General features: G+C 41.6%; 1 protein-coding gene across 22 annotated transcripts in view; it reads left to right on the top strand.

The window, feature by feature from the left end:
- Positions 1-815: 815 nt before the first annotated feature.
- The window catches only part of LOC310899483 (uncharacterized protein), a 154,559-nt gene continuing 140,821 nt past the window's right edge, over positions 816-14,553 (top strand). For 5 of the 22 annotated variants that reach the window (XR_014584311.1, XR_014584312.1, XR_014584316.1 and 2 more), the window contains exons 1-2: positions 825-1,661; positions 8,317-8,427. Coding sequence is in view for 5 of the 22 variants with exons in the window: in XM_083835868.1 (XP_083691994.1) it covers positions 1,410-1,661; positions 8,317-8,427 (363 nt within the window). In the remaining 17 variants the exon portion in view is untranslated. Of the gene's footprint in view, positions 1,662-1,745; positions 1,770-8,316; positions 8,428-14,553 lie in introns of those variants that run through there. The other 17 variants (XR_014584305.1, XM_083835868.1, XM_083835869.1 and 14 more) reach the window with 9 other exon arrangements.

The raw sequence follows: 14,553 nt of genomic DNA, 5'->3' as shown, positions 1-14,553 counted from the left end.
GTGTGGAAGGAGGAGGAGGGTCAGGGGGGCTGAGGGCCCCTTCCCTGGTGGTGGCTCTCTCTCGGGATGTTTTGCTTGGCAGAGAGACAGGCTGCCCCGTGGGCACAGGGACCGCCCTCCACCTCCCCTCCTGTGCCCTGGCCTCCAGCCCCCTCCTCGTCTCATTCCTGGGGTCCCTGTGTCACCAGAGGGTGGCAACAATGTTTTGGGAGGGTTGGGGATCTTCCATTACCCCCAACCTCTCACAGACGTGGCTCCCTGCAAGAGGTGCAGCCCCCCCATGCTTGACAGGAGCTGGGATGGGGCGAAGCATGCAGATATCCCACCTGTGGGAAAGGGTGGCACGGCCGGCCTGCGCTAGGTCTGCCAGCAGTCGATCAAAGCCTTGCTGGTGTTCGAGTGGTGTGCCAGCCCTTCCTTGCCGTCCCCAGCACCTTCCCCTGCCCTTGGAGCATGAGGAGGTGCCATCTCTTGTGCCCCCAGCCCCAAGGGGTGTCTCAGTCTGAGGACGGGAAGGCTGCCCAACAGGTGCTTGAAGATGAAGCCGCAACACGAACAACAACAAGAACAATAATAATAATAAACAACAACCAGTAAAACCACTTTCCTCTCTTCTTTGGTGTCATTGGTCCCAGCCAACAGGGGTTCACGAGACCTGTAGACTTCTGCTACTTCCAAGGAGCAGCTGTCTGCGTCACCTTTTTGGGGGATCTGCTGCTGCTCTCTGTGCACCGCCATGCAGCTCTGCAGAAGAAAGAGCCCCAGGCTCACACGTTTCCTTTCCCACAAGCGGGGCTGGTTTGGAACAACCTGCTGTGCGTGCGCAGTGTACCACGTGCCACGCAGAGATACCAGCCGAGCGCCCTGAGCAGCGGTGGCATAGCAGCGTGCTGGCACTACTGGCTTCTTAACTCTGCACGCACGTGCCCTGCTTCCAGTCCTGCAGCAAGGCTGCTGGTGGCACAAAACTGGGAGGAGCGGCTGATCCACCGCAAGGCTGTGCTGCCGTTCAGAGAGACCTGGACAGGCTGGAGAGCAGGGCAGAGAGGAACCTCACGAAGCTCAACAGAGGCAAATGCAGGGTCCTGCACCTAGGGAGGAATCACGCCATGCACCAGGGCAGGCTGGGAGCTGGCCTGCTTGAAAGCAGCCCTGTGTGGATGGACCTGGGAGTCCCGGTGGACAAAAGGTTAACCATGAGCCAGCACAGGACCCCTGTGGCCAAGGCCAGTGGGATCCTGCCCCTCTACTACACCGTCAACAGAGTCAGCAACTCCTCGCAGTTTAGTATCATCAGCGAATTTACTCAAAACACCTTCTAGTCCTACATCCTGGGCTCCTCACGAGCAGGTTACAAACACCGGCGGAAACCAGCGGTGAGATCCCCGCCTCCCCAGGCCCGGCTGTGTATGGCCGGGCAGAGGGTGCTGCCGGCTCCGCCCGCACTTCCTCAGCCGCCCTCACGAGGGCTGCCGGGCCCTGGCGGCTCCCTCGGCAGCCTCGAGGGGCCTCGGGACAAGAAAAAAGCCTCAAAAGAACAAAAAGCCATGCCCGCCACCATCCTCCGCTCCGTTGGGGCACGCCACTGCCCCGGAGCAGGTCAGTGCCACTTCATGCTTGGTGTGGATCCCATTACCGGAGGGTGTCAGGTGTCCTTACAGGTGAGGAACTCGGTCTTCCAGTCTTTCTTATAGCACGTGTTTTCTTCTTTGCTGTCTGATGTGTTTGAAACTTGGCAAGGTTAGGAACCGTTTCCACTCCATTATCAGGTGGTAAATGGCTTTTTCAGTCCTTTTTCTTTTTCTTCTCTATGTCTTTTTCAGTTTATCTACTGGGAGGGGAAAGCCTGTGAAAACCAATGGAATTGAACTCTAAGCATAGCTTTCTGTTCCTTTCCCCATAGCTATGCTTGCTGCCACTGTGTTTTAAGTGGTGAAGGCTCTTTCGTAAAAACAAAAGGACATTTCCTTGATCAATTCACATCTTCAGTATGCTTTCCAAGTATTCTAATCTAAACAGGGCTGTAGGAAGGAAACTCTGCTTTTAACATTGCTTCCTCTTACTGCTCTTACTGATGTTTTGTTCATGTGGGGAAAAAAAAATATTTGTCTCTCTGATTTTGGAAGAAGCTGGACTCAGTTGTGATACAAAAATCACAAACCCCAAATTAACTGTCTAATGCTTTGCAAGAAAAGTGCATTCTAGTAATACCATGAAAGCTCAATATCTAATCACTGGAACAGTGGGGAAGCTGAAGGATCCATTAATGAAAGCTTCTGTTTTGCATCAGTTTGATTAAAACAATTTAAACTGACAGATGATGTTTCACATGGTGGACAGGGGACTGCTCTGTTATGTGAGTTTATTATGCCTGAAGATCAATAAACTACTGTGAAAAATCTCCCCCTGTGTGGACACACAGCAGTTCAACACAGGTTATGGGATATATGAAATTTACCAGTGTATTTGCAGCAAAGTGGCCTGGATCTGACTGTAGGGCCTTCACATCTGTTGTGCTGGATAGTGTCATTTACAGGGATGCAATGATATATTTTGTGAAGGTGAAAAGATGAAGTGCAAGAGAGGCATATCTATTATTCTCATCCTACCTCCTCCCCCAGAAAAGGGTGGTGTTTATTGTGGCATCAAAGCAAAAAGCAAATTCATTCACTCCCTCTATTTCTCTTGTTGTTTACCAAATAACAGATATGACAAAACAGGGATTTGATATTCCATCAATATCATAGCTGTATCCAGGCAGGCACCTGACCCACATGAGACCAAGTCTGAAAGCTTTAAAATGTGAGTTTTGAGGGGTGTTCTGCATATATATATATACCATCTGGAAATTATATGTTGCTTCTGTTTATAATAGCATGCAGAACTTCATTGTACAAGATACTGAGAACTTCCAGAAAGGCTCTGGCTGCTTGCCTGTACAACTGATGAATCTGAGGACTGAGTCCTCAGAGAAACGAGTCCTGTTTTTAATGGTATTACCATTTTCACTTCTTTCTTGAGAATGCTGTGCCCAACTGGAGAGCAACCTCACAGAAAGGGATCTGTGGGTTTTAGATGTCAAGATGAGTCAACAGTGGGCCCTGACAGACAAAAGGACCAACTGTATGTATCCTGGAGTGCATCAAGCATGGCATTGCTAGCCTGTTGAGGGAAGGGATTGTCTTGCGCTACTCTGTGATGGTGCAGCCACACCTCAAGAACTGTGTGCAGTTTTGGGCGCAACAATATAAAAAGGACATAAAACAATTAGAGAGCATCCAAAGGAGGGCTATGAAAATGGTGAAGGTTCTGGAGGGCAAGACATATGACGACCAGCTGAGGTCACTTGGTTTGTTCAGTCCACTGAAGAGGAGACTGAGGGGAGACCTCATGGTGGCCTACAGCTTTCTCACAAGGGGAGGAGAGGGGCAGGTACTGATCTTTTCTCTCCGGTGACCAGTGATAGGACCCAAGGAAATAACATGAAGCTATGTCAGGGGAAGTTCAGATTGGATATTAGGAAAAGTTTCTTCACTGGGGGGGTGAAGGCCGAGAACAGGCTCCCCATGGAAGTAGTCATGGCACGGAGCCTGCCAGAGCTCAAGAAGCATTTGGACAATGCTCTTAGACATTTGGTTTAACTTTTTGGTAGTCCTGTGTAGAGCCAGGAGTTAGACACCGTGATCCTTATGGGCACCTCTCAGCTCAGGATATTTTGTGGCAATATATTTAAAACAACAACAACAGGAACAACAACAAGAAAAAACCCACCACCTTCAAATGTGTGACATGACAGCATCTAAACTAGATCATTTCTCAAGGCAACCTTGTGGCAGCAACAGTTTAAATTTACTGTGAGATGCTCCTAAATATTAAGCCATTGCAAGCACCAGGCTGCTAGAATGTACCTGATGTATTTATGAGATTGCAATAGTTCTGTCAAGTGCCAAGAAAAGTTTCCCACCTGTACTAACTGTTGTCAGAGTTGTGCTGCTGAGCAGGGCTAGCCAACCGCTAAATAATGCATAGGTCGTGGTGTGTTTACAAAATGCCTTCTGATAAATTTCCATTTTTCTAGACAATTCAAGAAGTTGTTACGCCTATCATGCTTTGTATCAGTAGCTGTAAGCTTCTAGCCCATGTCATGCCTCTTCACACAGTCTTGGTACCCATGACATGGGGTAGCAGCACAGTACATACAGTCCTCTTTTATATGAAAATGATAGTATTCATAAAGTAAGTAAACTGGGCTAGCAGCCTGATTGTTGAGTAAAGATTGCTCAGTAATGATATATATTTAATATTTGTTTTGTATTCCTGTTCATTATTAATGCAAAACCCAAAACAACTATGCTTGAACACTGAGGCAGTCTCCCTACTTGGAGCTCTTCAAAAGCCATCTGTCTGGACAAGGTCCTGGGCAACCTCCTCTAGGTGACCCTGCTTGAGCAAGGGGGGTGGACCAGATGATCTCCAGAGGTCCCTTCCAACTTCAACCATTCTGTGATTCTGAGTTTCTGTGATGCTTTGGCCAGTCAGTATTTCTGTGTGTCCTCTTTGGTCCTGTATATGCAAAAGTAAATAAATCCTACTGCTGACAGCATTGTGCTGACAGCAGTGAGGAAGAGCTGCAAACACTCATGGAGTCTGCAGGCATTACAGGAGCTGTCAGCAGCTGGATACTAATAGCAGGAACTTATACTTCTTGCAGCAGTAACTGGTGTCTGGACTAATGGAAGCCTTTTCTTTGGCAGATGTGCTCCTGTATGCTCTGAACCCATCTCTAGCTTCTTCACTTGCCTCTGTGAGGCCAGCCAACAGATAAAAAGGAATTGTTTGGAGATTTCCTCTTTCTAATTACCACTGAATAACTTCTACAAACTCCATCTGATTCGACTTGTATCAGAGAACCATTATGTGATTTTTAATGGGAATTTCTCCCTGCTGTTTTTGTCCAGGAGTTCAGACTGAAATGGTTTCTTTTTCTGTATTACGCACTCCTCCAGTTACATGTAAGTGCTTCCTTTGGCTGTATTGGACATCATAACAATTTTATTTCCAAACTCTAAATGACAAGTGCAAAAAACGTAGTGGGTCGCATTTTCTGGAGGAGCTGCAGTTAGAATCTGGCCAGTCTACACACTGTCAGATAAAACACTTTAAATAAGGTTATGCATGCACAGGGGGAGCTGTTGCTTCTTTGCATAATCTAAACAAGTGCTTGCTATTCTGGGGTCATAAGAGAAACAAGGTTATTTTGCAGATATAAATCATGGAAACTGTCTTGTCTACATAACGTTTTAAGCACCTCTCAGATACGCACTGTGGATGAAATTTGCAAAGGCACAGAATGCCCACTGAAAGGTACGAGGAACTTGACATCCACCTACTGCTAACCACTTGCAAAAATCATTCCCTTTTTTCTTGCCAGACTTCAATACCAAACATCCACTGGTTTAAATGAATGATCACAGTCAAAAAAAAAATTAAAAAAAAGGGGGAAAAAGAAAAAAAAGAAAAAAAAAAAAGAAAAAAAGGAGATGCAGTAATGTGGGATTAGGTCACCAGCAGCAGCATGCTAAAAGAAGAGAGAAATTCAGCAGGTGATTTACTAGGATAACAAATTCAATATACATAGATATAAGGTGGTGGCTGTTTTGAAGAGGATATATTTTCTAACTGGCACTAGCAAGGAAAAAAATGTTATTTTTTCTCTGTTGTTCTCAGTGGTTTTCTGTGCCATTCTTTTAAATTTCAGATATCAAGGTAGAAGCAGACTTCTATAGTTAGTAATAATATTGAATCAAAAGAAGAACTGTAGAACATGTTTGCTGCTCAGAACACTCTAACATGTAATAATAATAATGGAGTGGATAGAAAGTCTTTTTAGTCAGACTATGCAGCAGGGTTTCATTTTCTTTCTTTGAGTCTGTATTTTGTATACGGCGCCAGGCTGGCAGCAGTCTTGTTGCTTTTTTTTTTTTTTTTTAATTGTTTGGAAACAGGAGTGGTGAGGTAATAATAGGCCAACTCCTGTTTTTTCCCCTGCCATCAGAATCATTCCAAAGAGTGTTTATCAGAATGGTGATAGGCACTTTATAAATATAAATATAATGTATATTTTTATATAAATTTTAACACGAAATCTTTATAAGTCACTGATTCCTGCAAAATGTAAGTATGACCTGTAAAGCTTTGACTGCTCTGGAATCCATCTACATATTATATGGTTTAGAGTGCAATACTGTGTATAATATATTTCTGCTTAGATGATAGAGCTTTTTAAACATTATTCAGTGCAGAAGTTTCAGGCTAGATACTCAGCATGACCTAGATGTGTTAGGATTCAGTGTTGATGAACTGCTTCAGTTCAGCTGAAAAACTGATGAAAATAAATGAAGGACAATGTAAATGTTATTATGTGAGACATCAGTATAGATAATCCACTGGAGCTTAACATCTGTGTGTGTGATAAGCCCAGGTTGATGAAAAAATGCAAAATAATTCTTTACTATCAATGTTTTACTGGGAGAGTTATTCACTTTATAGTCTTCCTCAAGGCCCTAGCATCCTAGCTGGGGTGCTCATGTAGCTTAGAAAGAGGTGTTTTACCATTTTGCTAGTGGAAAACTGAGTCACGGAAAAAAATAGTACGCTGTAGTATAATTTTATATATAATGCTGTATTACTGTAGTATGATTTTATATATAATGCTGTATTACAATCCTATAGTACTATACCGCACTGCAGTGCTTGAGGTATGCACTACAGTTTGTAGTTCAACATGAACAAAAATTTATTCCAGTTTCTGCTTTTCCAAATTTAGGAACTCTGTTAAAAATGAAGTAAAGCATTGCTCTTACTAAAAACAAGTTATGTGGCTGTCCTCTAGGTTTTCTGTCATTTGATTCCTTCTACAAGTGCCATGAACTTCTTAGGGACAGAAGTCAGATTTATGAGATGATAATTGCTATGTTTTTTCTTCTACTTTCTCCTCTACTGTCGCTTCTAAGTCTAGGAACAATTAGAAGGCATGGAAAAGACAAGCCATAACATTAATTGCAATTGTAGTTAAAAAATATAATTCCTTTGGATATAAATTTCAGCCGTATTATCAAAAGTAAGGGAATGACAAACCTGTTTCAGTCTGTGGTGCAGGGATTTTTGATACTCCTTTGGTATTCCTTTCTCTTCTGTTTTGAAAGAACCCCTAATTTTTTATGGGGCCTATAAAACACCCAGTGTTTTATAAACACTTTAAGGACTTGAATTTGAAAGGGAAGTTAAGTACCTTAATCAAAATGACGAATGTATTAGTTACACTTTTGCATTCTGTATACCAGCAAAAAGAAAAGGTGATTATTTTGTAAATTTACGATTAAAATGAATGAGGAGTTGTAAACCAAAACATATGCTTCGTGATGAGAAGCCATAGGTTATAATCTGTTTTTGTGTGTGTATGTAGATTATAACGAATCCATTAGATTACTTTACATTCCTGTTATTAACAGTTTCTCTGCTTTCCTCAATAGTTTAAACTCACTGAATAGATTCAGTGCCTTGAACAAAGAAAACAGTATTTCCTGAGGAAGGAAAAATCAATACTTTGCCTTCCATTTAACTGAAAATAAAACACAAGCTTGCAGATCATAACTTTGTGAGTACCCTTGTAAAATCCTGAAGCAGATTTGTCTTCATCTGGGGCTCTCCTCTCCAGGAAACTACTGTGCAGGTGTTTCAGTGAACTTGCAGCATGTTTGCTGCTCCCTACCAGCTTTCTCTGGACAGCCTTGGGGCACAGTAAGTTTGACAAGTTTGGCTGCATACACATGGTGAAGGTCAGGCAGGTAGTGTGCTAACAATTCTCACTCTATTTCACTGCCCTAATGAACGAACATTACCTGTGAATCTCTTTTAGTGAAGTTTCTATAAATTATCATGTGGTTTCATTCAGGGTGATATTGGGTGCTTCAGTTTGGTATTCAAAGAAAAAACCCCCACAACTGAAATACTCTTTAAAAGGTCTCCAAATAATGAATGTACTTTGGCCTTCCTTCAGTTATACGCCATTTAGAATGCATCTTCAGTTTTTCTTGGGCATTGTATTACAGAATCACAGAATAGTAGAAGTTGGAAGGGACTTCTGGAGATCAACTACAGTCCAACCCCCTGCTAAAGCAGGGGCAGCAAGTAGGTTGTCCAGGTCCACATCCAGCTGGGTTTTGAATATCTCCAAGGATGGAGACTATTCTTTCTCGGCAACCTGTACCAGTACTCAGTCAACCTGACAGTAAAAACATGTTTTCTTGTTTTCAGGTGGAATTTCATATGACTCGATCTGTGCACATTATTTCTTGTCCTGTCATGTGGCAGTCTATCCAGGGACTTATCAGGCTGAAAATAGAGGATGAAGATGCTGTCTTCATGGTAAGTTTTCCAATACCAGATTGGATCCTGTTCCTTCATTCGTTTTTATCTGAGGTTTCGCCTTTTTGATTAGAATAACATTAGTACTTTTGTTTTAATGACTTCCAAAGTAGAGCACCCTCCTATGGGAGCAAAAGAATCTGTTTTGCCTTGTGATTGTTTATGTGACCTCAGTTGAGCTTAAGGCTCCTCTGAAAATAATAGGCAGTTTAGCCTCTATTATCTGTAGTATGCTCCAGAGATCTCCTGGAGTTTTTTTTGTCTGTTCTTATCCTTGGCTTCTGGAGGTAGATTAAAAGTCGGTATAGCTTTTTTATTTTCCTTTAAAAAACACTCAAAGATGTATTCTTTTCCTTAAGTCAGACATACAGGTTGTGTTTAAGAACAGAAACCTCAGGTTAGAAATCACAACAACAACAACAACAACAAAATGCACTAGTGTTTTAAAAATGTGTGTATACATCCATGTGTCTGTGTACATGTGTGTTTGTGTTTTTCCACTCCTGGGCAAGCCACATGACTTTGGGATGCTTTGAATCCTAGCAGCTGCAAAGAAAATGGTTCTATAATACAGATAATGCCTGCTAGATCTCTGTGCTCCTAGAATGCCATCATCTAAGGAGGGGTGGCTGCCAGAGGAATATGGTATTCATGGATTCAATACCTATTGTTTTAGTGGGATTAGGCATGTGGAAGCTGTTTTTCTGAAATAGGAGCTCATGTACTAAGTAAAATGAAAATGGGTATAACCTCATCAAGAGTAAAATAGTTTAAAATCAATGAAAACAAAGTGGTTCAGTATCATACATGGCAAAGGGGCAGGGGAAGGAAGTTTAAGCTCTATATATTTAAGATGTAGCATCCTATAAATTTTAACTACTCCCAAAATACTATTACAGATGGCTAACTTGCACTCCTATATAATTACTACACTAAATTATGTCTAAAAGACAAGTGGATCCCACTAAGAGTTCACACTCTTAGTGCTGGAGAGTTCAAATATTAATATATGGGAATTAAAAACAATAATATCTTTGTTCTAATTGGTCTTATTTCACATTAATTCCCACCATCTCTCTCCTGTTCCTGAACATATGAGTAGAATAATGTTGTGAAGTGCAGTATAATGACCTTAAATAATTCTTCTATCTTCTGCAGGTACTATCTTCTTTCTGTACCTAAAAACACTGTTATGTCTGCTGCTAGCAGACACTTGAATAAGTTTTATTTCCTTAAAGGAAAAAAATAAAGTTATGACAAGGATTTACAAATGCCTGGGGTAACTGACTCACAGCAAACTGATCAGTCATAGCAGAGCACACGCAGTCTTTATTTGTATAAGTTTTTCACAGTGAAACAAGATCAGCAATTCCAGCAAGTTTTGTCTAATTTGCTGCTATGGTTGGTTTTGCCCTTTTACCATTGTGTATCTTTTACCATTGTAAACTGCTACCTGTGAACTCTTCTGTGACTTGTTTGATTATGTTCACATTAGTTTTTCTCTTGGTATCTGCTGAAAGGTTTCTTTTTTCAATTATTCGCTGTGATGGTAGGCAGGATATTACAGCAACGAGAAAGAATATTGTCGTATCAGACATACTTGATTTGTGGTTTTTTGGGGGGGTGTTTGATTTTGATCATATTTACAGAGCTGTGAAAAATCAGGTGATGCCTGTCAGCACACAGGAGATCTGCATCTCTCCTGTAAGTCAGCAGTAGAATATAAGAAATACTAGTATTTAACACTGACAAAAACAACTCTGTGTCTGTGACTGCTATGTTACATTTCTACTGCGTTGATAGTGAAGCTAAAGTTCTAGGTTAAAGTGAACGTTTGCAAGAAACAGGGTATTTAAAACTTGCTGAGGGTGCACTCAATCTCACTGTACATCACCAACAAAGATGTTAAACAGCTCTGGTCCCAGTACAGGCCCCTGAAGAGCAGCACTCATTACTGATCTCCTCTTGGATGTTAAGCCATTGACTGCAACTCTTAAGTGAGAACATCCAGTCAATTCCTTACACACCAAGTTGCCATCTGTCAAATCCATGTTTCTTCAATTTAGAGACAAGGATATCATGGGGGACAGTGTCAGATGCTTTGTGCAAGTCCAGGTAGATGATGTCAGTTGTTCTTCTGTTATCTGCCACTGTTGTAATCCTGTCATAGGAGGCCACCAGATTTGTCAGGCATGATCTGCCTTTAGTGAAGATGACAGAACCTCGGCCGTTCTGTGATTCTGTGATGTGCACCAGCACCATCTGTAACGATGTATGTCTTGTATCTGCATTTAGGTGTCAGAAACACAATTTTGTGGCAAACATGGATAACAGCAGTATCGACTGGTAAACGTACTAATGGCTCTGTCCTGCTGCTGTCTGTCCAGGGAGACTGGTTGTTGGTGTTGTTCCTACAGTCCTGATTCTTCAGCTCAAACTGCAGCAACTTACGCTTTTAGACTAGAAAGTATCCTTTCAGTCCCATGTGTGTTGACTAGCATGGCATCCACCACATCAGGCAGTTAGCTTGCATGATACCATCTCTGCTGTCTCCCAGCGTCAGACCCTGTTTTTTCTGGCCAAGCTACAAGTGTAAAACTACGTGTAGTCTGTCTCAAAGACAGCAAGGGGTTCTCAGCTTTATTGTTCCCTTTTATGTTAGAAGCCACAGGAGGGTACTTTTGCAAAGGAAACTTCTTGAGAAAACCCTTGCAAAGGTTTTCTCCTGTTGTCTGAGAGGTGCCTCACAGCCTGAGTCTGTCCTTTACCGAGGCAGCTGTCAGTTTGAAGTGTGACTATTATCATCTGCCTTCTGACTCCGTGCACTTCCAGATAAAATAATGGCCATTACAGGCAACTCTCTAGGCTGCTCTCACCCACAGTGCCTGTAACCCACACAGGAGAGGAGAGGAATGAGTACTCCAGAGCCATCTGGACAGGCTAGATCAATGGGCCTCATCCAACAACATGACATTCAGTAAGGCTAAGTGCTGGATGCTACACTTAGGTCTTAACTCCATGCCATGGTATAGACCTAGGGTGGAGTGGCTGGAAATGTGTCCAGCAGATAAGGACCTGGGAGTGCTGGTCAACAGCTGACTGAACAGGAGCCAGCAGTATACCCACAAAGCCAGCAACATCCTGGCTGCTATAAGAAACAGGCCAACAAGTTGATGAGGCTACTACAACCTTCAGTGTAGACACATTTTATCCTTCCACGTTTCATTCCTATTAGTTAAGCTTACTGTGGTAAATTAATTTGTAAAATGGTCTTAATTAAAGCAGAACAACTTTTGGGTAGATCTCAAGCTTACTCTCTCTTTGGTCTGAATTTATCAGAAGAATTTAGACCTGAACACAAATTAGAGAGGTTAACACCATGGACTACATGTCCCCGTTCCTATGGAATGGTACATATTTTGTCCCACTTACATAACCTTTAAAGTACACTTGTACTCATTCTCTTGAAATATTATATGGCAAAATTGTTTGGTGTTAGTTTGAATTGACTTGAACAAGGTAACTTAGTAAGAATCTTTCTGTCCTCCCCAGGCATGATTTTAAAAATATTTATACTATGAGAAGAGGGAACACTTCTGTTAATACAAGTGATTTCAGCAGCAAAGAATAAATGTAAGAAAGTGAAAGTAATTACTAGGAAAGAAACAGAGCAGGAAAGTGAAAGACATCATTATGTCATTTGTAAATAGTAAAGTTACTTTGTGAATATGGTGTGTGGTTCCTCTCCATTCCTTTTTTCCTACAAATGATGTGGTAGATCTGGAAAAAATACATAAGAAGAGTGATCAAAAGTCTGGAAGAGTCACTGTGATATGCCAGATAGATAGACAGGGACTCTTCATCTTTGAAAAGAGATGAATCTTTGTCTGGGTTTCAGCTGGGATAGAGCTAATTTTCCTCCTAATAGCTGGTATGGTGCTGTGTTTGGGATTTAGGATGAGAATAACACACTCTCTATATTCAGGCATTCCAGGTAAATAAAGAGTAACAGTGCGTTGTTGCTTCTTGCACAAGAACGTGCTTATATCAAGTTAAGCATGGGGAGGAAGTGATGGTGAGAACAAATGGAAAGATGTTCTTCACACAGTATTTTTGAGCAACGTGATCTCATGGTATGTATACCTGTTAGTGGCAGAGGGGTTGGAATTAGATCTGTAAAGGTCCCTTCCAACCCAAACCAATCTATGATGTTATGATCTAGTTAAGCTTGGTATGGTTGCCATTAGGTATTAAGGATGCTAAGATTGTACGTGCTTTCTGAAAAGCAGCTGGTGATAATCACATAGGAAAAATGCATGTATCTTTGAAAAAAGTTCACCTAATTTTTTGCACAATTCATGCATGTACAGAGTGTTACTATTTGGGTGTGGAAACTTAGGTTTTCCTGTCCAGTGTGGTGAATCTCTTATGTATAGGTAGTAGCATTCTTCATACTCTTACTAGTATGGAATGTGACTTGCAACAGAGTTTGCTTAGGGACCAAACCTCAGAGTCACACATTCACCACAGGCTGCATTTTTATTCTTTTTGATTCATTTTATTTTTATTTTATGTAGGGGAAAGAATTACTTAATTCTTTTCAAGGAAAACCTTTCTCTCTGCACCAGAATCCTTGCATGTGCAGGAGCACTATAAGGCTCAGCTGTGCTCCGTCTTTCTATGTCCACTCTATTATAAATTCACAGGTGTGTAACTCTTGTTCTGCCTTCTGTAACACTGGAATCACAGTAGAAACAAGGGTGAGGCAAAGGCTAAGAGAAGGGTTTTGCCTTTGAACAACAGAGTGAGATCTGTGGCAACCTCTTCCTGTTTCACCTCCACCCACCCCCTGCCCACCCCCCCCAGGTCTGCAGCAAATCAATAATCAAGGTTTTTATGGACCGTGGGTATGAAATAATACTGTGTCAGTGGTGAGATTCTAGGAGTCTCTGAAAGGTAATGGATAACACAGTTAATATCTCAGCCTTTGTTAAAGAATTTATAGCCTATGAATTGTTCATTAATTAAGTGATAGGTTTGCCATAATTAAAAGAAACAGCTGGTTGGAGAAAGCAAAAAGATGACGTTGTTAAGGTTTAGTTCTTTCCCAAGTCCTTGAGATCTACTGGTCCTGGAAATGAATAGATGCAATAGCTGTGATTTTAATAAGCTAGCAGCTGCTAGTCTTGCAAGACCTGAAGGGAGTAGGGGGGAACAGCCAGATGGCTTGAAGGAAATAATTCAGAAGAGCTAATTGTTGTCTGAGTTTACCCTGTAAGTAAGTCCCAGAGGCTAGAAGTAACATATTAATTGGAAAGACATCAGAACAAAATATTAGGAAAAAAAAAAAAGAGAAAACCCAGAAATACAGAATAATGACAAAAGAGGATAGAAACCTGTAGCAAATGACCAGAAAAGCTTGCGCCATTATTAGTTGGGTTGCATTTGGCTGTGATGCATTCTTGTGCTAGAAGGAAGCTGATACAACATGGGCATGTCAGAAAGAGGTGACAGTGAACTGTATCTAGCACACAAATTGTCTTGGGTTTATTGAACAAACTGTTCTAACAAGTCAAGTTAGTCTGTCATTTTTGTGTTCTTTGCAGTGATCTCTGCCATATATTTGGGATTAAAGTACAAAATACCTCTTCAGTAAGCCTTGTGGGAAGAAGGAGTCCCACAAGGTAAGATGTTATTAAATGGCCTCCGTAACCCAGTGGGGAGAAATTCCTTGTTCTGTTTTCCTGTCCTTGCTCACTCATGTGCAATATCCAGAATAAATGAGACTTATCTTTTGATTTCCATCCTCTTTCAGTCTGGGGTTGTGTTATTTCTGAGTTACTTGGTGAGTAAACAACCATTAAAAAAAAAAAAAAAGTTGTCTTCAATAGGGTGTCAAATCAGTGCTGTTCTACCATACTGGTAATTGGTATAAAGCATCATTACATTGTTTTACCAGTGTTCGTTACTGTTTTGTGGAGATGTAACATGGCTGTTCAGATAAGAGGACGTAGGTGTAAGAATGGTTGTGTGTATTTTGTTGAGAATGATTTTATCAGGAAAACAAGCTTTTGCATTGATTTGTGACAGTACTATCATATATCGACCTCAGAACTGTTTCAACTT

The sequence above is a fragment of the Anser anser genome (assembly GCF_964211835.1).
Source record: "Anser anser genome assembly, chromosome: 4".
In the NCBI taxonomy this organism is placed as follows: domain Eukaryota; kingdom Metazoa; phylum Chordata; class Aves; order Anseriformes; family Anatidae; genus Anser; species Anser anser.
This window is presented reverse-complemented; position numbering and strand designations above follow the sequence as displayed.